The sequence below is a fragment of the Neopsephotus bourkii genome, unplaced genomic scaffold, assembly GCF_033783945.1.
Source record: "Neopsephotus bourkii isolate Nb327-2 ecotype Australia unplaced genomic scaffold, CSIRO-AGI_Nbou_v1 NB_1760, whole genome shotgun sequence".
NCBI lineage: Eukaryota > Metazoa > Chordata > Aves > Psittaciformes > Psittacidae > Neopsephotus > Neopsephotus bourkii.
In genome coordinates this window covers 494,268-516,808 of record NW_026902234.1, presented here as the reverse complement: position 1 = coordinate 516,808, position 22,541 = coordinate 494,268, and the positions used below count along the sequence as shown (strand labels likewise).

Sequence of the window (22,541 nt, the reverse complement as noted above, 5' to 3'; positions counted from 1 at the left end):
GGATTTTTTTCCACTTATTTGACCATCTTCAGCCCAGCCCAGCCCAAGTACCTGGGTTCTCTTTCCAAACAGAAGCTTGGTTTGGGCTCTGTGACCAACAAACAAGTTAGTTTATCTGTAGATTGCTTCACAGGACTTGTCTGTACATGCCATGGTCCTCTGTGGTCACCTCTAAAAAAAGATGAATGGCTGCAGTTGAGGAGAGCTCTGCCTTGAACTGCCTCCCAGGTGATTCAGTATCGAGGTGGATGCAGGATGGCCTCAGTGGAGCCATGGAGAGGTTGTCTGTTGTTTCTTCAGGGCAAAAGGGCTCAGTGTCAGAATGCACATGTCAGAGTTCATTCCCAGAGCCTGACTTACCCCAGGGGTTTGCATCAGTGCAAAAGGGATGTTACTGAGTCAGACCTGGGTCCGGTTACTCCATGCTCGTCATTGGAGGTGAGAACAAGGCAAGCCTGTGACGATGCTTCTTCAGACCACAGTGTTTCTCTATGTGATTTCAAAAACAGGACTGTGGCTCTTTCTCTGTGCTCCCCTTCTGGATTATTACAATCTATCACAAACTACTGAAATGGTAACTTAAAAAATTCTGCTGTCTGATTAGCTTTAGCATTTACTTTGAAGAAATACTGTTAAGGCCACAGGTACTTCAGTAGTGTAAGTTATAACAGTTTTTCAGACCTTTATGATGATGTTGGCTACGTGCCATTTGTGGTGTTGCGCCTCAGGGATTTAAACATAGACAGGAGGGGCTTGCAGGCCGGAGCAGTAGGCTGTGTGGGAGTAGCAGAGTAGCAGCCATTTGGGTGTCTGGCTCAGCATGAACCCTGTACTTTGCAGCTTCCTGTCTCTGTGGAAGCTGCAGAAAAAAATGATGGCATTTTTGCAGGGAAAGCCTATTAGCTGGACTGTCCGGAATGAATGTGGCCGTTCATTTTCCCTTAGACTACTGGGGTCACAAAAGAGCCTAAGAGATCTTTATGATGCTCCACACTCAAACTTCTATATGCATAAAAATATATGTATATGTATTTTAGTCCCCTCTTTTTTTTGAAACTGTAAAGGAGTTAGGTTAGCATTGTGCTTTTTTTTTTTAACCTTCCCATAAACGATGGCAGTATTTTACCTTTCTTTACAAATAGGCTTTTGAATCTCTCAGCAATAGTAGTTTTTAATCCCTCATTGCTGATAGCGACAGCTGTGTTATCATGTGAAATATGGCTTGTCTTCTACAAGTAAATGGTCTGCTTTCATTACTTGGGTATGTGAAACTTTCTTTAGTGGCATTTAACTGCCACATAAATCGTAGGTCTTGATCCTGAAGAGCACCCTGTAAGACCAGACTCTTGGCAGAAAATGGATTCTTGCAGTTTGAAAGTGGTTGGTTTTGTTCTATGTATGAATAGACAATGTGGTTGAATTATATTGCTCTGCATGTACCATGCATAATAGAAGAGGGGGCTGTTACCTTTATGCTCATGCTACCTCAGAAAATTCTGAATTAACTTGGACATCTGTGCAGGCTTCTCAAGACTCCTGGCAAACACGGCTTAAGCATTTCAATGAGTGGCTTTTTAACCTGCTTAGCATATGATTTTTTAAAAAATATATTTTACAATACTTCTGTGTATGTCAGAGGTGCAACCTCATTGGTTATTTTTATGTTTTCAGATATTCTCAGGCTATTTGGTCTCTTTAGCAAGAGGTGACCCGAATGCATAAGTGCATGGAAGAGCTTGCTTATGAAAAGGCTGACCTATTTTACCTTTGGAAGTGCAAGAGCAGGTGTGAGACTTAAGTGTGAATGGTCTGGAAACAGCAGAGCTAGAGCTTCCTTGTGATGGAAGAACTGGGGAGGAAAGCTGGGAGGGGTTGAGGGGGTGGTGAATGAGGCCAAAAGTTAGGAAATCTGTAGCAATTAAAAGGATATGCTTTTCCATGCATCATGTAATTAGACTGTGGAGCTCATCTGCTACAGGAAGTTGTTGAGACTGAGAATTAAACAAGATTAAAAAAGAAATGGGGCAGATGATAATGAGCACAGATTTTTCTAAATATCTGTATAAATTAATACCACTTAAACCAAATCGATTATTCGGATTAATCCCAAAATCTGAAGCTTATGTCTGATGAGCAACCAGAAGGAAACTTGACGGGTTCTTGCACAGTCTTCTGGCTCATGAGATACTGTCAGAGACATGACGTTAGGTAGGGTTGATTTAGTATCCAATTTCCTGGCTTTTCCTATACATGCTTGTAAAAGAGCCTAGGAAGATTCATGGCTACTTAACAGACAAGTACAACATTTCATTTGTTTGTGTCCTGGATAATCCATAAACATGGTTTTAGGGAGTAGGGGTTTCACATTAGAATTTACTGCAGTGTGTGTCCAAAGCGTGTGGATGTTTTGAGAACTACAGATTTTATGGTACTCTTACTCCTGTTTGTCCCAGCTTTTTTTAACACTGAGTTTTTAAGTCCAGTCAGTATACGTGCCTGGAACTGTACCTTCACTTCCATGTTAAAATTATGTTGTCTTTTTTGTCTACTTTACTACCAAAAAACTACCAACCAAACAAAAAAAAAAATCTTGTTTCAAGTCTTCAGGCTCCTCTGCAGTAAGTTGTCTTTATTCAGAAACTTCATGCCCAGATTGCAGTGTATTAATGAGAAAAACTGTACCTCTCCATGATGAGCCTACCAAATTTTGTCCTTAAAACTTCATCATCTATAAATGGGCAGTCTTTTGCACATGCTCTGAAACATCTATACAAAGATTAAACTATGCTCAGATATTATGTGGCTGTTTACATTTGTAATGGCTCATATTACAGTTCGGCTTTTGTTTCGTTATTTATGAGGTAATTTTAGGTCTAAATTGTTTTATAAGTATAATAAATTTTGTTGAGGGTATTGTACTTGAGGGCTACAATAGCAAAGGAAGCTGTAATGCTTACGGGAATAAAAAAGTTACTGTATCCTTTCAAAGTGGAATAAAAAAGCTTATTTGACCCCAAAGATGATGAAAAATTCTTGTGTAATTTACCATTGTTTGGCACCTGGCATTTCCAAGTTGGCCTTTGCAATAGGTTGTAAAGGAAACCAGAAATCCAAGGAAGTAACTGGGTCTTTCAGCTATCTCTGGTTAGGGAGGATGTTCCACGTGGTTTTCCATAAAAGATTCCTGAGGGTATGCTCTTGTTGGGGGACAGGATAAGACATAGTAGTTCTCTTTTGCCTTTTAAAAATCATGGTTCTGTCTCTGGAGCAGTGAGTCTTCTGACTACCTAAGCAGTGGGTACAAGGAAGAGAAGCTAGGTGCCGCTGTCATGCTTGGGGCTTTGCTGGGCACAAGGGAAGCCTTAGGGCTGAGGAAATTAAATACAGTCTAGCAGAAATCCCACTTGGATTGTAGCAACAGAGCAGTTAACCCATAATTTACTTAACACTTTGAGGTGTGGTTCCCAGCCATGGACCTATGACAAGCAGCTTACCGTTGGGGGTTTGTAAGTATCCAAAAGGTCAGCTTGTCAAAAGAAGAAACACCGGTTTTGTTCATTTTTTTTAATCCCATCGCCTCCCCCCCCCCCTCCATTTGTTTTCTTACACATTCATTTGGTCAAGACAAGGCGAATGAGCAATGGCATCAGTCAGCTTCAGTGATAGCTTGCAGAGGGGTCTTGGAAAAGGTATTTAACTTGTTTGTTTGTTTTCTTCTTTGTTTTTCACTGGTTTTAGGTTTGCAATGGTCCTTAACAAATGGTGCCTGGCAGTCTGCAGATCTGATGTTTGAATTGTTCAGCAAAGATGGGGCTTGTAGTAGGCTACTGAAGTGTCAAGACTCACACTGTCTGTGTTGCTAATATTTTCCTGTAATCCTCTATAGCATTACTTGTATCCTCCTTGATGTCTTTAGTGGATAAGGATACTTCACACAGAATAGTATTCTTTGTTTCACAGGTTTCATTTATTCACAGAGTGAGCACAGGAAGGTCCTGTGAGGAAGATTACATACTGAATTGTCATAGAGTGCTTCCAGGAGGAGTTTGGATTAAAGTTATAGGCAGATTTTGGTGAAGCATTTATAAATGGATTCCAAGAAGTTAATTTTCCTTGGACATAATCTTCTAACATAATTTCTAAATAGGACTCAGAAGTCTGAAAAACAAATAAAACATATGAACCATATCTTCCCTTCCAGAGCTCCATGATATCTCTGTTGCTTGGTGTGTTACTGCCATGGGGGAGCAGAGCATCCTTATTTCTTGAGAATTTTTGTAGAATTTAGGTTTTAAAGGCTTTAGAGACAGCAGTACATCTCTGCAGAAGTGACTAAGACGTTCTCATTGCCTCAGCAAATCCAGGCAGACTTCTACTGCAGAGCAAAAAGCTGATCTTCACCAAAGAACAAGATTTCCTCTTCTAGATTTAAGCCTCAGCTCTAATGCATTAAATAATTGTTGGGATTTTCTCCATAAAATGGTGGTGATGATGATGATGTAAGCAAACACTTTTTTCACTAACGTCATTCAGTCAAAGCACTGCACCATTTTCAGCTGAAACTTAAAATTCCTGGCAGCAAAATGAAATTGCAAGGTCAGGCTGAACAGCCTTGCATGGTAAGCAGGGCTAAACCTCACTTCTTCTTTCATGCTTTAAATTGCTAAAAGTACTTCTTAAAACCCCCCAGTCAGACCATAATCTCTGTGAGCACTTGGCAGTGGTGGGGAGTACCCCATCTCTGTGTGTACATACAGACCTGGCTCTGCTGGCTCCAGGTTGTTGTTGCCCACCTCTGCAAAATGCTTCTCTGTTGTGGTAAAGATGTGCAGCACTAGTTGAGCCTACTCTTGAGGAGTGATATGTATGTCTGTATGGGAGTACTTTACTAGCCTAGACCTGGCATACTCATTTTTCAAGTTTTCTCAATATGGATTATATTGAAATAAAGTTGAAGGGTTGTGTTTTATGTGTGGTAAGAAATAGAGCTGCTGTTGGGTGACTGAAAGATGACAGCCACGCTTCATAGGCTAACTGTGGAAGTGAAGGTGGTCCTTGCCAAGAGAAGACCATGTGCTGTGGAGTTGGACTAGCTGTTGCTTAATGCGTACAGTTAGTAAAGGAACTGGAGTGTTTTCCAAATAAGTGTCCAAAAAGGAACAGCCACAAGGAAAAGCTGGCTGTCTAAATCCTGAAGGTGTGTGTCAGCTCTTCATTGAGTTGGCTTAGTTCATAGCTTTGAGGCTGACTGCTGAAATAAAATATACTTAGTTTGTTAGAAAACTCTCTTTGAGTCTCCTGGGTGTTTTGGTTTACTTCCACAAGAAAGGAAATACAGAGTGAGTGTTCTCATACGTTGCCCTCTGAGAGTATTTTACTGTTGGAAGACCCAGCTTGGCCACACATGAAACAATGAACAATGATGAGAGCTAGATGTTATAATGATTCCAAGCCTTTGCAGGAAATACTTCCTACTCCTTAGGAAGTCTTGGTCAAGTTTTGGCGTCCCTTAAGGTTTCGTCAGTTGTGTTTAATCTTCAGCCTTCAGTGGTCAAAATTTTAGAAATTTGAAGCAGAGAACCTAATATTGTGGTGTGGTGATGGTGTGGTCAGCACTGTACAGGAGTCAAAAAAGCAACAAAAAAGTCCATGTTCCAGCAGGTTTGTACTCTAAAAATAGAGGTGATACAGTTCACATACATAATGGATGATCAGAAGATGAATTTGCTGCTAAGCAGTGTAGTTAGAATACCGATGCCCTTAATAGCATTTTTCATCTAGTATTTAAAAAAGTGGGCTTGATATGAAGCAGTCTACTTCTGTATTCTGTTAGTAGCTTAAAAGGTAGCTTATAAAGCACTTACCTCAGATGAGGTTTGAGAAATATCTTTTCTGATAATTAAACTAGTCATTGCCCTTCTCATTTATTGGATTATTTTTTCCATCTGGAGTTCTTCTGGAATTGTGCCATGTTAGTGTTTCTCATAATCCTCTCTCTGTACCTGTAACACAGAAAATGACAATGCCTTTTAAAAGGCATAAATAATTTTATATTTTGTTTTTGGTGTGTGCACCTACTGCTTGGAACAAATGGATGCTTGCAGCCTCAGTGCTTTCACTTCTGTCATTCAGATTTTAATACAGCCCTGTTAGGTACCTGAGAATCTGGGGTTTTACACAGAAGACAACAGTTAATAATCTGGACTGAACCAAAGCAGACTGCACATCAGGAGCAAATAAGAGAGCCTTGAGTCTGTGGTTTTGAATTCCCTTGGTCAGTTTGCTCTCTGAGCAGTCCATGTGAGATGTGCTTGTAGGACATAATGAAGTAACACCGATGTTCCAAGTCATTGGCAGCCTATTTCAATACCTGTTTTTAGCATAGAGCCTTTTTAAATAATGTTTTCTTGATGATTTATAAGAACAGCTGAGAATTTTTGCAGTATGCATAACCGGTCTGGTGCTGTCAAATTGAAAAGGGTACACAAAGATACTTGGCTTTCAGATATTTTACTACTCTTCTAACTATAAAACTGAATTAGTAAGAAGAGAGTTCAACCTGCCACAGCTTATTGCAGGGATATTTTCCTTCTTGTTTTATTGCCCTCGGAGGATTTGATTTCTCGTTATGATAATACTGCTAATTAGTCATGATGTCTCCCTAACACTAAGCCATAGTCACTGTTTTGCTGGTGCAGTGTAGCAGTAGAGGAAAAAAAGAAAAAAACCCCCACAAAGCATGCATATGCCCTTTATTTGAATTGTATGCACCTGTATTTGACAGACACTGCCATTAAGTAAGCTTTGAGATGACTGATAATAGCGTTTGTATGCTTGTAAAAGCTTAATCCTCTTGAGCCAAGAGTTGAATGTTATGGCTGAGGTTTGCCTCTGATAGGTTTGCTTTGTTTCACAGTAGTGTTTCATCATCTAGGTTTGCAAAGGATGCTGAGGTTGTGTTGCTGTGCCTGCACTGCTGTGGTGCAGACACAGAGAAGCAAAGGTCTTGTGTTTTAGCAAAGGCAGCTGTCAGAATTCCTGACCAGTAAATCTTCAAGTGGTTTTAAGAAATGAACAAGTGCCTATGCATCAATTTTGCCATGGCAACCGTTCATATCCCATGATGAATATGACAGTTTAAAGTAGCTAAACTGGGTGAAAGAGAAGGATATGCTACCTTGCATCTAAGTTGGGGTAAAGCCTACAGACTGGCAAGTAAAATAAGCTGTTTGAAAGTGATATGGTGAGGAATATTAAATCAGAAGCAGGCTTCCTGTCCCCTCTCCCTGGTCACCTCTAGCAGCCTTCTTCCATCTGATTAGCCTTTAGGCAGCAGCGTGGTTTTGAGCTAGCATAAAGTTCTTGCCATACTGTTAATCTGGGTAATTTCAAGCTTGTTTGTGACTTGGTACTCTTTAAAAAAATTATCAAGGTATATGCATCATTTCAGTGTAGATTAAGAAAAATACCTACTGCTTCCTTTAGTGCAGTGCTCTTTCTCAAGCCTCTCTTTTCCCTGGTGTTTCTTGCAGGTGTTCCGCAAGGATCTCATTAGTGCCATGAAACTACCAGATTCTCACCATGTTAACCCTGATGAATATTATATCTTTGCGGACACGTGGAAACAAGAATGGGAGAAAGGGGTTCAAGTTCCAGCCAGTCCAGAAACTATTCCACAGCCTTCTCTCAGGTAATGACAATCAGATGCAGATCATGTACACAAAACACAAAACAGCAACTTAGAGAAGATGCTCTCTCAAAAATAGGTTGTCTAAATGCAGTCAGCTTTTCTGTGTTCTTATATTTAAACCTCCAGTGCAGCAGCCTTCAGGCATGTTCTTAAACCAAGCAAGTACATTTGGAAAACATTTCTGTGGCACTTCAGATCTGGTTCTGTCTGTACACTGTTACAGCGTCTACATTGTGAATTTAAAAAGGGGATTTTTTTCTCCCCTGAGTCACACAGTGTTATGGATTAAAAAGTTTCTCATTTGAGTATGGCAAGTTTAATAAATTAAAAATAAACCCAAATCTTAACACAAGTTATTTGAAAGGCTTCCATATAAAGCATGATGATAACAGAGCAGGAGGCATGCAGTAGTTACTGATACCCTGTAAAGTTACTCGTTCATATGATTTTAGTTATTATTGGCAAAGCCTTAATCCTTCTGCCATCTCTTGCCAAAAATTGCTGCTTAACATTATAGAAAATCAGTGATCTTGGTAGATAAATAACCTTAGACTAGGAAAACATAACACTAGTCTTGCAAGTCTTCCTGGTGGAAAGAGAGTGTGTTTCAACACAGAAATGTTGTTGCCAGCATGGTCTTTGAGACAAGTGAATTGTCCAGTGAAAGCGCTGATGCCAGCATAATTTAATTTCTACTGGGGCTATTGTCAGTACCAAGTTATTAAAAAGAAACACATTGTATCTCATACCAGTAGTATTACATTAGAAGAAAAAAAATGCTATAGATTTGGCTGGACCAGAGAAAAGAAAAGCTCACAAGGGAATGAGATGAAAAAATGAGCAAGGTGAAGGGGGAGGAAGAATGGCAGAAGAACACTGTTTGTACTCACATTGACAACTCACATAGTCCAGTAAGAACTATGTAGGATACTGTTTGACTGCTGCCTGCTCCCTCTTTACTTGCCTTATCTTCCACTGATTTTTCTTTTTTCCTTGTCCTGTGGAAGGTGAGTGCTAGAAATCATGAAGAGTTGCTCATGCATGGCACTGTTCCAGTCAGTGTCTCTCCCTGTCTTCCTTTCACGTGCAAGTCCTCTTGCACTGAAGTCAGGGAAAGATTGACTTTTATCTAGGTAAGGTCAATTTTTCCGTTTCCACAGGTTAGTTTGCTGATCAAATGATGAGTCTTAGCTCTTAAAATAATTGAAAGATTGAAAACAGCAATATTTTTGTCCCTTGCTTCCTGGATGATTTTTAGCTGGTTTTTCCCCCTTTACATTTTTGCTTGGCATCAGGATGGTTCTTACATAACGAAAATAATGCATTTGTAATGTGGATAAAGTAATTTACAAAATAAGGATAGACTGTTTATCCCAAACGAAGAGCAAGCATTTCTAGACACACACTGCAGTAGAATAAATTAAGCTTTCATGAAAAAGCTGTTATTTTCAAGAAATCAGTTGGCAAGACTTCATTCTATCGTGTAAGAAGAATATAGAAAAAAGATTGTAGCAGGATTTTATGCATTATACTTTCAGTGGGTTTCAAAAAGACTTGCATCATCACCATAGTAGCATTTGTTAAATTCAAAATCATATGCACAGGCTTACATTTTAAGAAGGATTCTGTGTACGTAGCAAACGTTGACACATTTTGTGTGAAGAAACGACATTTACAGACTCTCATCTCCGTAGCCTGTCTATGTTTACTGGCTAGTTTAAAATCTGTGAAACACAAGGTTTCTTTGCACTTCTAGCAAATATTTCATGTCTTTCAAGGATGGGTCTTAAAAAGCTATAACCCTCTATTTCTGTTTTGTTTTGTTTTGGTTTGGTTTTTTTTTTGGTTTTTTTTTTTTACTTTCATTCTAGGGTTGTAGCTGAAAAGGTGAAAGAAGTACTGTATACACGACCCAGGAAATACATCCACTGTTCCAGCCAAGAGCCCACAGAACCAGGTTACATCAACATTTTGGAACTGGCAGAATCTGTCTGTCGCTATGACTTGGATGACATGGACATCTTTTGGCTTCAGGAGCTAAATGAAGAGCTTACAGAAATGGGTAATTTTGCAACATGTTCTAATTTTAAAAGCAGTGGTTAATTTCTGGTGTTTGAGTTGTAATTGGATGTGTGAGATCTCTTAAAGACTGCTGAATAAGAGTTGAATGGAAAGGCTAAGAAAAACAGGAGGAAGAAATGCTTAAAGTAATTACTTGCTTCATCTGTTAATGCTTTATATTTTACCTGTTATGCCGAAAAACTTCATCGCATCCAAAATCATGTGCAGCTTCTGCAGGCTGAGGCAGGAGGGGATTATCCCACACCAGATGGAGTTGATTTTAGGACTTCAAAAGTTAAAAAATGTAATGTAGTAAAAGCAGATGTTTCCATTTCTTAAACTTTAACATATTACTGCTACAAATTCAGAGTTCTGAGGAGCTTGCATGCTGGGTTCTTAACAGAGTAATTACGTTTCACACATGTTAGCTCATTTAAAATCAGCTAAGTAAACTTTTCTTTTTTCCATGCAAGTGGTGGGTATAGAAGGCTATGAGGGCGAGTGAGCTGTGGAAAATAATCTTGGAATTATTTCTGGAATAACTGACTTGTGTTGGAATAGCATGTGTGGCTTTTACAGGTCCTTTAGGAAGGACAGGTGGGCGAAAGAGAGAGGTATTTGGCATGTCATGGACATGCTGTTCACAAACAAGGAAGAACCTGTAGGGATGTGCTAATCAATGGCAGTGTTGGCTGTAGTGGCTATGAAATTGTGGTGACTGAGATCCCAAGGGAAGTGAAGAGAGGAAGTAGCCTTGTGGTCCTGGATCTTCTCCTTATTTGGTTAACTTGTAGGTGGGATCTAGGAGGCAGCTCTGAAGTTGAAACTGTTGAAGAGAGCTAGCAGGACTTCAAGGACAGTCTCCTCCAAGCAGGGGAGAGATCAATCCACATTGAGGAGAAAAAGTAGATACGTCAGGAGACCAGCTTGTTGAAAAAGCGAACTCATGACTGAGCTCCAGTGCCAAAGGATGCATGTAAGAGGCAGAAGCAAGAACAAGCTTCCCAGGCATACAGGAATGCTGTTAGCAAAAGCTTTTCTGGGGGCCAGATCTCCATCCGTGGAGATTTTTCAAGATCTGGCTGATACACCTCTTGAGCAACATCCTTGTCTAGATTCACCATTGACTGCTTGGAGCCAGGGACTAGGCTGGAGCCCTCTGAGGGTCACTTCCATCTGAACAGTTCTGCAGTTCTTTTTTTCAGGGATTAAAAAAATATCTAGGCATTGGAGAGAACAGTTTAATAGCAGAAGATACTTTTTATCAGCAGTCATTTATCTTTTCCATCTCTCTGTTTGTTTGTGACAAGGAGTTAAAATTAGTAGCCCTATTCTTGTGCGTAGTCCAGCAGTTAAAATGTTAGCCTCAGACAGCAATGTCATGTGAATATCCCAGTCTTTGAAAGTCTGAGTAAATAGTGAACTATGGGCAGCAGCATCATTTTGGGGTGAGGATTTTGGCATTTTGAGAGGATGCAGTTTGGAGTTTTCTTGTAGCTGTGAACATTGTAGAGTTTTGTATTAAGCGTATGTCCTGAAGCTGCAAGCTGAGGGCCAGTCTCATAGCAAATCCTTTCTATGTGGTTCTGCTTACACTATGTTAATTAGTGGTAAGAGTATAGAGTATGTGTAGTGTTCAAGTGAACAGAGGTAGTATGGATTGCAAATAGTATATTTATCTGCTATTTTATTTTAAAATAAAAAAAACCCACCAAGAAACAACAACAAAACCCACAAAACAAAAATATACTAGTGTTTCTTAGTGATGGAGATGAAGGAAGGGTTGTATGGGAGCAGTTAGCAGTTACAGCAACTACTGTCTGTCTCTTGTGCTGTTGTGTTTTCTTCAAGGTCGCAGTCTAGTGTTGTATATACAACTTAAACTTTTACTCAGGTAGTAGTTCTTAGCTTATTTATAAAATAAATCTGCAATTAGCCAGTAAGTGGAAAAGGTTTTCTATTTTTATTTATTTTTTCGTTTTGGTAAGAGTGATGGGAGAGGATGCCATGTCTACTGCTGTAGCTGCTAGAAGTTATCCTCTTCCTGCATCTCAGACTCTGTCAGAGTCACCTGACTGTCCTTTAATTCCCCTTCCCTATTCTGTGTTGCAGGATGCGGGCCCCTGGATGAAAACACAATGGAGAAGACAATTGAAGTGTTGGAACGGCATTGTCATGAGAACATGAATCACGCTATTGAGACTGAAGAAGGATTAGGTATTGAATATGATGAAGATGTCATCTGTGATGTGTGCCGGTCCCCTGACAGTGAAGATGGGAATGACATGGTGTTTTGTGACAAGTGTAATATCTGTGTCCATCAGGTTAGTAGTGCCTGCAGAAATGTTGATGGTGTCCTAGGGTCCTGGGATCTTAGTTGATGTTGGCAAATGTGGAATTTGAACTGGTATTAGATGTTTTGGGGACTTACAAGTATTCTGTGACCATAAACAACTTTCTCCCTATAATTAAACCTACTTTTGAAGATAAACATGGCAGGAAATTCTAGCTTGCCTATTTGTGAAGAATCTAAAGATCATTGTTTCACAGCTGGAGTTTTTCCTCCTTGACTGACTAGTTAATTGGTCAGATGGGGGGTATCCAAATCTAGCCATCTGAAGCCACATGTATGTGTAGGCACTTTGACAGACTGATCTTTTTTAGAAGGCATAAGCACCTGCAATAACTGTGCTCTCAGTCTGAATGTTGCTCATGTTTTGTAACGTTTCATACATAGCCAAGACTTTACACTGACTGGGCTCAGTATAGTGAGGCAGGAGGCATCCTTGTAATCAGAAAAGGAATATGAATCCCGTAGTTTCTGTTCATCCTGTTCTGGAATGGGCTTTTACCATAAATTGAGAAGGGACTGAGAAGGTTTTTTAATGTGTTTTTGTACCAACTGCAAGTAATACCCAGAAAACATACCTGGCTGAAAAAGGAGCTGTCATCTTCCTGCTTGCAGTGGGCTGGCTTCCAGCCCAGCTGCTTTCCTGATCTGATTCACTGTGTGTAGCTGCCGTATGAGACAGAGTGCCAGTAATGTGGCCAGTGACAGGAATAGGGCTGGCAGCTGGGCTGCCTGCTTCAGCCTCTGCTGGTGTCTGTTCAAAAGTAGTGATGAATTTGCAGTAGGAGGCTTGTGGTTGCCTGCTGGCAGCTGAGCTTGATCTGATGGCCTGCTGCCTCCAAGCTCCTGACCTGTGCTGGATCTGACTGAAACTAACTGGGGAGCATGTCTGGGCTAAGGCTAATCCCACCCACAACAACAAAATCATTTGATTTTTAATCTGGATTGGCTCTTGTTCACCAAATAGCCTCAGGTCTGTTTGTCATCACACAGTTAGGAGGGAGGGGGGAGTGTGAGAAATTTCCTCCTTTGTGATACCCTCTTGTGCTGGCTCAAACACATTGTGAAATTACTGGTTTAGTAGTCTAGGCCTCCTCTGCTTATTAGTTGGATTAAATCAGAAATAGTTCCAGTTCATTTCCCACCCCCTAAATGTGATCTTAGGTGTAATGTCACTTCTGCTTTAGTAACAGAAAGGATGCTGGTAGGAATGTGCTGCATAAGGGAGAAAAAAAGTTATTTGTAACATTTAGATTACAGCTCCCCCTGCTGGGTTTTACAGCAGTCGCCACATCAAAATAGCTTTCAGACTAGTGAGTCTTGCAGAATTTAATTCAGGAAAGGCCCCTCTCTGTGAGCCTGACATAATGTGCAGTGTTTTATGGTATCTCCTCATTAAATACTTAGCTCTTAGAAGGCTGGGAAGTCAAGTGTGGGAATTTTATACTAGATTTGAATCTGAAAGACTAGTTGCAGTTAATCCTGTTCTACAGAGCGTTTCAATGTTACTTCTCTCAGAAACAGTGTTAGGAATGGTGGGATTTCTTCTGAAAACCACCCTTTTGACAGAGCTTACATTTGGAGCAGTTGTGTGGAGTTAGGCCTTAGTGGCACCCATGGTTTTAGATCCACTCAGCTTGATATGCGTGTATATATATGAACAGCAAGATATGTCTAGGTACACGTGTAGTTAGCCATCAAGAACCGCTAGGAATTTGAATCAGAAAGCAAGTTTGTTTATTCTGTTTTTTTCCTTTTTGGTTTTAATTCTCAATTCTAGGAAAACATAACCCCTTGGAAAATGAAAAATGTCCTAAGTGCAGTACTCAGGAAATAGTCATAAAACCCAGCACCTCATAATTTCAGTATATGCTTTATTTTTTTGTTGTGATACTATATAAATATTTAAAGTAACAAACAATTCACAGAACTGTAACTACAAAGGTAGTTTAAGGTTGCAGGAAATGGTCTTCAGTCAAGCCACTCATATCCCATCACATCTAAATAGAATTTTATGTTACAGGGTAAAGTTAATAGCACTAGGAAATTGTGATTTTTAAAGAAGTAGTTGATGCAGAAGCTAATTTGAAGAGATGGCTACAGTTTTTGTTTCGGAAATGTAAATCTCTAAAAGGAAAGATGAAGGTTCTTAAAGCCAGTGGTGTTGTGCAGTCACAGTGGGTATATTTTACACCGTAAACAAATATTGCAAGCACACTTAAAAAGAAACCAGCATAAAAAGTCTTTGCCTTGTAGTCTGCTTGCTTATCTCTTTGATCACTTGACTCATTTTAAGGTAAAGAAGCTAGAGAAGGATTAAGTAAAGGCCAAACAGTGCCTTTACTATTTGAAATCTTCTTTCTGTGTGAATATTAATGCTCAGTGTGAAGTCATTTCAGCACAATGATCTCAGTATTTTGTTTTCAGTATTCATATTATCTCAATATTTGTGTTTTCCTCCAAGGCATGCTATGGAATTTTAAAAGTACCTGAAGGGAGTTGGCTGTGCCGCACCTGTGTCCTGGGAATACATCCTCAGTGCCTCCTGTGTCCCAAAAGAGGAGGTGCCATGAAAGCTACCAGGACAGGGACCAAGTGGGCACATGTGAGCTGTGCTCTCTGGATTCCAGAGGTAAACATTTAATTTCTGCCTCCTCCTTTTGTGTTGTAGACTCCTCTCTGTCCTCCTCGTTCTTGTTCCTTCCTCTGCCCTTTTATGTTGTCATGATTTAAGGTATCTGTCTGGCTTAATACTGGGCTTTATTCTGATGAGCCTGCACAGTCTGTGAAGACTGGGAGAGAGTCCAGCTTATGTTCCCATTAATTAATCACTTTGTCCCCTCCATTTACTCAGCAGTCACTTTTTGGTGTCGTCATGGTATCGGATCAACCTGCTAGAAAGAGTTATTGATGTAAGCTAGTGTTAACCACACAAATGCAGCTTTGTTGTTTTATCTCTTCTGAATTTGTGTATTCAGTTAGGTGTATGGTTTGCATATATACATCCTTTTGGTTTGGTTTTGTTTAAAGAAACACCTCATTGCATTATCTGTGTAGGATATATTCAAACATTTTATAGTTAGGTGTTTTGGTGGTTTTTTTGGGGGGGTGTTGTTTTTTGGTTTTTTTTACTATTTTTGGTGGGGAGATAAGTATCTTCTATGTCATATTTTATAAGAAAAGGCTTTTTAAATATATCCATCTGTAAATATGTGTTAGTTTCATAATGAAACTTTAAACTTCTTCCTCCATTTTGAATCAAGTTTAGCATAACAGTATTGCTCTGTAAATCGAATGTTCATTCCTGTGTAGTTGGGGTTTGTTTAATTTTGTACTTGGAATATTTCTGTTTTCTCTCTGGTAAGATCCACAAATCCATTAAGGGGTGGTTTAATATGAGGCATTAGCCAAGTCTTTTGGCATCATGACATCAGCGGGATGGATGCCTTCTTTTCTGAACCTTCTGCTTCCAAGAGCAGCGAGGCCTCTTGTTTGCAAAACTTTGAGGGAGATGTTAAGATTCTAGGGCGTTTTGTTTTTTTGTTTTTGGTTGTTTTTTTTTTTTATTTTAATTTTTTATTTTATTTTTTCTAGGATAGCAACCAGATGCAGTGTGTAGTTGTTCCTAGCTCTTTCTCAGGCACATACCTGCTTTTCAAGGAGGTTATCTTCACAGTTGCACTTTTCCTTTCAGGCCTGCTTCAGTTTTTGGCACCTCTTCAACCTCTAAGAAAAGTGGAGTTGAAGAAAAAAAACAAAACCAAATGGTTTATTTCTAAGTTAATAAAATACATAAGTATGTATAAGCAACCTTCTGACTTCTCCTCCTGTACTCAAGTGTCTTGGCTGGAGGCTCTGTTGGTTTTGAGCAGGCTGTTTTTCCCAGGAGGTCCTTTCTGGAAGTGATTGCCTTGATGCTCATACTAGCAGATGTATAGCCGGCAGGTTTAGGAAGCAGGTGATGGCAGGACAGGAGTGAGAGAAGCTGCTGGGGGAGACCTCGAATACAGCTGCTCCCACAGCCTTTTCACTGGCTCTAGGCCTCGGCTACCTCCTCCCCTCCACACCAGTGCCTAGTGTTTCAGGCATAGCAAGGAAGTGACACCTGGCAGTAGGGGTGGGAAATTCCTCTTGGATCCATTCTCTCTCTTGGTGTTCTGTGTTGCCACTTGTAAAACAATTCAGTCATAGGAGAAGCCAGAAGAACCTTTGGGAATCTGCTAAAATGGTAGATCAGTTCCTTCTGCAGAATTGTGGCCTCACATGCTACAGGGGACAAGAAAATCCAGAGTTTGAAGACCTGGGGATAGATGCTTTAGGAAAGAATGTGTATTCTCATATGCCTGTTTTTCTTCTGCCAAAGACAGTAGCACACTGAAACTCCCCCAAAAGAAACAGATAAATTCTAAAATCACTGCCATTTTCTCCTGTGGCCCTAACAAAACAGAGTAAGGCAGAATGCAGAGAGGAATAAGTCATAAACATGTCTGTGCCTTCTGGTAAAAGTTTCAAAGAGGGACTTCCTGAGTCACCACCTACAGGCTAGCATTGTTGCAGGCAATTGCACCAGGTATTTTCCTTCATTAGCTCATTTAGCACTGTATTAAAATGTTTTTTCCTCCCTTCCTGGTGAGCTAATGCTGTTGAAAGACTTTCTTGACCCTCACTTGACTGATGGGGAAGTTGGAAGGTTTTTACTTCCCAAAGTGTACTGATTGCTGGTTTAAAGGGGCCTACAAGAAATCTTGAGAGATACTTTACAAGAGCATGTAGTGACGGGACAAGGGGGAATGGCTTCAAGCTGAAAGAGGGTAGACTTAGATTAGATATTAAGAAGTTCTACACTATGAGGGTAGTGAGACACTGGCACAGGTTGCCCAGAGAAGCTGTGGCTGCCCCATCCCTGGAAGTGTTCAAGGCCAGGCTGGACGTGGCTTGGAGCAGCCTGGTTCTAGTGGAAGGTGTCCCTGCCCGTGGCAGGAGGTTGGAACCAGATGGTCTTTAAGATCCCGTCCAGCCCAAACCATTCTATGATTTTATGATACTCTTCTGCCTTTTGGTGTAAATGTGTAGTCTAATTGACATTTTCTTAAAAAGCATTCTTTTTAAAAAAATGGGAACACTGAGATCGGAAAACTGAGTGTTTTGAAATTCAGGGTCCTTCTCTGTAACTGTAATGGGGACCACCCATTACAGTTACATCTTCCCTAAGTCAGTGTGGTGTCAGCTGAAGCATAAAGTTATGTTTCCTTGCTACAACTGGATGTGTATCAAATTGACTATCCTTAGCTGCTGTTTGAGTGGCTGCGCTCCAGCCACTGGTGCAGATCATTGTGCACTTGTGCAGCTGCTGGTGGCGGGTTAGCAGGGGAGCAGAAGAAAGGATGGTGGCAATTGAGATGGCAGCAGATATACGTAGCAGTCACAGAGAAGAGACTTCAACAGCCCCTTGTCTTCACTGTGTCCCACTCTTAGCACTTCTTCAGAGTACAGCAGTCAAATGTGCAGAAATAACAGAAAACAGCTACATATTACAGCAGATGGATCATTTCTGCCTTGGGATAGGAGGTTTTGGAGAATGAAAACGTTGGCCTCTCTGGTCTCTGGATCCCTTGTGAGCAGTGAAGTTAAAACAGACTTTCTCTTGACTCTTCTTGGAACATCAGAAGCATGCAGACAGCATGAGGCCAATATAAATAAATCACACCTGACTCTGTAAGCTCCTCTTTGTGCTTTTACAGAGTAGGGTAATATAAACAGCCAGCACTACAAGCTGAATGGACAGTCTTTCCAACATAAATGTTTCCTGACCTTGAGTACCCTCTGGGGAAGGAGCTGGGAGAGCATTAAAAGGGCAGAGAGGGGCAAGAAGGTCTGTGTCAATTCCCAGATCCTGCTGGGAAGCATGGTGGAAAGTTGGTATTACTCAGTCTCCATTAAAAAAATCACTGAAGAATCTGTTTTGTTTTTGAAAGGAATATAGACAACCTGACAAGATGATAAAAATCCTTTAATTCCCGAAGTCTTGCATCCTAGTGTAGTGGTAACCACAAGGAGAATTCTAGTCAATCTTTGCATAACGCTTCAGAAATACCTGTGCAACTTGGAACCAGCTCTGGTTCAAGAAAGCTCAAGTTAGGTTGGTGAAGTTAGGCTCACTGTGGAAGTGAAAAAGCTGCATTTTATGATGTTTGGGAGTGCTAGGCATAATACTGTGGAAACATTCAAGCATTCAAGAGACAGCTTTGTCACTTACCCACCAATTTATAGGAAGGCCACAACAGATTGTCATCTCTGTCTGATGGGGGCATCACATATGGCCTGCTTATTCTCCATATCTGATAAAACCTGGATCCTCTCTGAAGCATCTATCTTCCTAATAAAGACTTCTGGAAATGAATGCAGCAGGTTGACCTCGGTATATTACAGAAGATGTGGCTTCAGCTGGTGGATCAGAGGATAAAGTACTATAATAAAACCAATGAGAAATCCTATTTGAGTCAGTATATGTTATTAGTTCATGAACTGCTGATCAGCTTTTTAAACTTTCAAATAAACCAAGTAATCTCTTGCAAACCTGTCTTTTCCACCTGCTTTAAGTGATCCTTAGAGCAATGCAGTGGTACAAAGAGAGTAACGGAATTATTCAGCTTGAGCATAGCAGCTATGACGCTCGGACTTTATGAACTTAGCACTGCTATCTGGATAGTTCAAGCCTCACCAAGGAGGTCTGCTGAAACAAATCCTTCCCTTTTCAGGGATTAAGCAGGTTTTAAAATTAATATGTGCATCAAGTGATTGCTGATGTATCTCCAGAGAGGAGCTAGGAAATTCAGCTTAGTCTGCTGGCTCTTGTGAAGCCAACTACTTATCACATGCCAAATCAATTCATATGACCTGGATTTCCCTAGGGGAGTCATATTATGGAGTTAATCTATGAAAATTATTGCAGCATAATGCTCAAGTGTTCTAGAAGAAGAAAAAAAAAAATTGCTATTCAGATCTCAGCCTTAACTGTTCTGTTAAGAAATTAGTGTTATACTGGCCTCATAGTGCCATGGGGTATGACCTAGGAACCTCTCTTTGAATTCTTAGATATGACCCCTTTGAGAATAGGCCCCTGTCTCACCACTGGAAATACAGGTCTGCTCTATTCAGGCGAATTGTTAATAAAAACCATGGAGATCTTCCCAACTAGAATCTGCATGTTCTTTTCTGCTTCAGGCAGGTAGCTCTCCAAAGCACACAGCTGCTATATTCAAAAAGTGCAGTGTAAGCATCAAAATCCAAGCTTTTGGAGACTGAAATTCTTGGGACAGAACAGTTCCCTCACTGAAATCTTCTGCCATGTGCCATTCTCATACTGGTCCAGTTCTGCATGTCAGTCATTCAGAGCTAGATAGCTTTTTGTTTGTGCTCTTAAACTCTGTCAGGAGTGGCTCAAGAGATGCCCACACAGCTAATTTATGTCTGGTTTGGTATCCGCTTTATGGAGGACAGTCCTTATGTATGGGCAACAAGCAACTGAGAAATTTCTGTCACAAAGGGTATACGGACGTTAGTTATCTGATTTTTTTTTCTCTTAGTATTAATATCCATAATCTGGTCTATCGGAGACAAATGGATCATCTAGACTAAGTACGTGAAAACTTGCACAAGAGAATATACCGTGCTTTGCATTAAGAGAAGTTTGTTGTATTCTTTCTCAAATAATACTTGATACAACCTGTAGTGAGGAAAGTATTAGAATCATTCTTGCACTGGGAGCACTCAGAGCAGCGACAGAACTGGGAAGCGAAGCCTTCCCTGTCTGCTGACTGATAGATCTGGTTCTGCCCTAAACTGTGGGCTGACACGAGTAGCTACTGTAGCAGATCTGTGGATCATAAAAAAGGAACTTTTTGGGTAAGCATGAGTAAGTGTTCCTGTTTTGTTCTGGTAAGTTGCATTTTGATACTTTGTAAGTTAGACCTGTAAAAGTAGCACAGGGGAAATAAGCATCACTTACTGCAGTCTGTCAACTGATTCTTAACAGGGCATGCTATAGATGCCTCAGATGTTTTGAAGAACTACAACTTTTAGCCACCAGGTTAAACTAGTAGGATTTCACAGTACTGTTTTCATGTGGGGTCTTTCACGGTCCCTTGCTGAGAAGTATGAGCACAGAGATCTTGCAGTGAGATAAATGTTTGGTCGTGTTTCTTCATCTGGTATTAATTGAGGGCTTGTTTCTACTGCCTTGATAACTGCTTTCTATGCTGTTTTGGTTTGTTTGTTGTTTTTTGTTTGTTTACAGGTTAGTATTGCTTGCCCAGAAAGAATGGAGCCAATCACAAAGGTGTCTCACATTCCACCAAGTCGATGGGCTTTAGTATGTAGTTTATGCAAACTGAAAACTGGTGCTTGCATACAGGTATGTACTTGTCCTGTGGTGACTCTATGTGGTGTGTCATCTATGTGAGAAGGGCAGTTTTGGTTTTGCATTTTGTTCTTTGTGTGTTCACAGATGCTTTATAATGCAGATGACTGTGGATAGTATGCGTACTTCTTCATAGCTGTTTACTACTGAATTAGTTCACTAGCAGAGAGATTGAGGAGTGAGTCTGAGTTGCCTTCTTTTAAATAAGGCTGAGATGTATAAGGACTGCTACAATGTGGGTCAGAGATGGATAGAAAAGTTCCTCTGTTGAACACTGTTCACAAACAATAAAATACTGAATTGGGTGATACCAGCTTCAAAGAGACCGACAGAGAATTTTTAAGAGTGCTTAGGAAATAAGTTTTGTAGGGATGGACTTCAGTTAAGATAATTCTGTCTTTTTTCCTGGTTTGTTGCTACTGTTAGTGATTGCGGGTTTTTGTTTTATTTTGTCTGTAGTGCTCCGTGAAAAGCTGCATCACTGCCTTTCATGTCACCTGTGCCTTTGAGCATAGCTTAGAGATGAAAACTATCCTGGATGACGGTGATGAGGTCAAGTTTAAGTCGTACTGTCTAAAGCACAGCAAGAACAAACAGAATTCGCTACCTGACATTGAGGAGCACCCTAAAAGCATGTCGGACCAGAAGCAAATAGAGAGTGAGAAAACCAGTTTGCGAGCCCAAAAACTCCGAGAGCTGGAAGAAGAGTTTTACTCATTAGTTAAAGTGGAGGATGTTGCAGCAGAACTGGGCCTTCCTAAACTTGCTGTAGACTTCATCTACAATTACTGGAAATTAAAGCGAAAAAGTAACTTTAACAAACCATTGTTTCCTCCCAAGGAGGATGAAGAAAATGGCTTGGTGCAGCCAAAAGAAGATAGCATTCATACTCGCATGAGGATGTTCATGCATTTGAGGCAGGACCTAGAGAGGGTAAGAAATTAACTGGTACAGTTTTGAAAACCTATTTGCAGGTGAGCGAGGTCTTTGTTCATAAAGTGAAGTGGGAATGGAGGGAAGCATAGGGAGATTATTTCAAAAATTACAATAAAGAAAATAAAGCTTTCAACTCACATCTTTCAGTATGCTGCCCTGCCTGCTGCAGAGACTGTCAATAGCAGTCCCTTCTCAGTCCAGTGACACCTGCAGTTTTCAGGTGCTTACAGATAGTGAATATAAAAAAGGTAACAAATAAGGTATATGTGATAACTGTGATTCAGAGATGTTGGAGAGGAGAGGGGAAGAAAAATCAAAAGAGAGAAAATAGTGTTATAAGAAAAGGGAAAACAGTATTGGGAGAGAAGAACATGAAAATATAGGGAGAGCCAAGATTTTCCCTTCTTGGTGTAACTGTTGTCTTGAATCTAGTCATAATCAATCTCGATACCCTCTTCCAGGACTATGTTGGCTACGGATCTTTATTTAAAAAAAAAAATTAATTAAAACCCCGTAACATGCTTCAAATGGAGAGTTGGGATTTTGGGGCATTTTTCTTCCATGAGGCTATTTCAGACTTTTTCTTCTTGTTTTTGCAAGTGGTTTGTTTGTGTCAGGTTTTGTTGAAATTGATATACTTATTCTGAGTGGAGGTAATTCATAGTTGGAAGCATCTGTCTCAGTTTCTGAGCTTCTTATGCCACAAGACTGTACTCTGTTACATTGTGGGATGAATATGAATTTGGGAATCTTGGAATTTCCTTTCTGGGGAGAGAGGTTTCAGTTCTGAACAGATGAAGTTGAGTGCTGGGGGAAATACGCTTGGCAAACATCTTTCAACCAGCCCTTAAACTGTTTCTGTGTTCTGAAAGCTTTTTTAATTGTGTATCAAGAACTTTCAGTGTCTCTTCCTGTTCTCATTACATTAGGTGGAAATGCTGCTATTAACTCAAACAAATAGTGAAAGCAGAATTATGTGGAACAGAATCACACAATGGTTTGGACTGGAAGTAACGTTTAAAGATCATCTAGTCTGACAACCTGGCCACAGCAGGGACACCTTCCACTAGACCAGGTTGCTCAAA

The 22,541-nt window shown here is 40.3% G+C and overlaps 1 protein-coding gene across 10 annotated transcripts in view; it reads left to right on the top strand.

Moving 5' to 3' along the window:
* Nucleotides 1-22,541, top strand: part of JADE3 (jade family PHD finger 3) — a 67,964-nt gene that overhangs the window by 38,841 nt on the left and 6,582 nt on the right. For all 10 annotated transcript variants that reach the window (XM_061377814.1, XM_061377813.1, XM_061377822.1 and 7 more), the window contains 6 exons: nt 7,533-7,690; nt 9,562-9,752; nt 11,864-12,075; nt 14,566-14,733; nt 20,398-20,514; nt 20,980-21,453. In XM_061377814.1, coding sequence (XP_061233798.1) covers nt 7,533-7,690; nt 9,562-9,752; nt 11,864-12,075; nt 14,566-14,733; nt 20,398-20,514; nt 20,980-21,453 — 1,320 coding nt within the window. The remainder of the gene's footprint in view (nt 1-7,532; nt 7,691-9,561; nt 9,753-11,863; nt 12,076-14,565; nt 14,734-20,397; nt 20,515-20,979; nt 21,454-22,541) is intronic.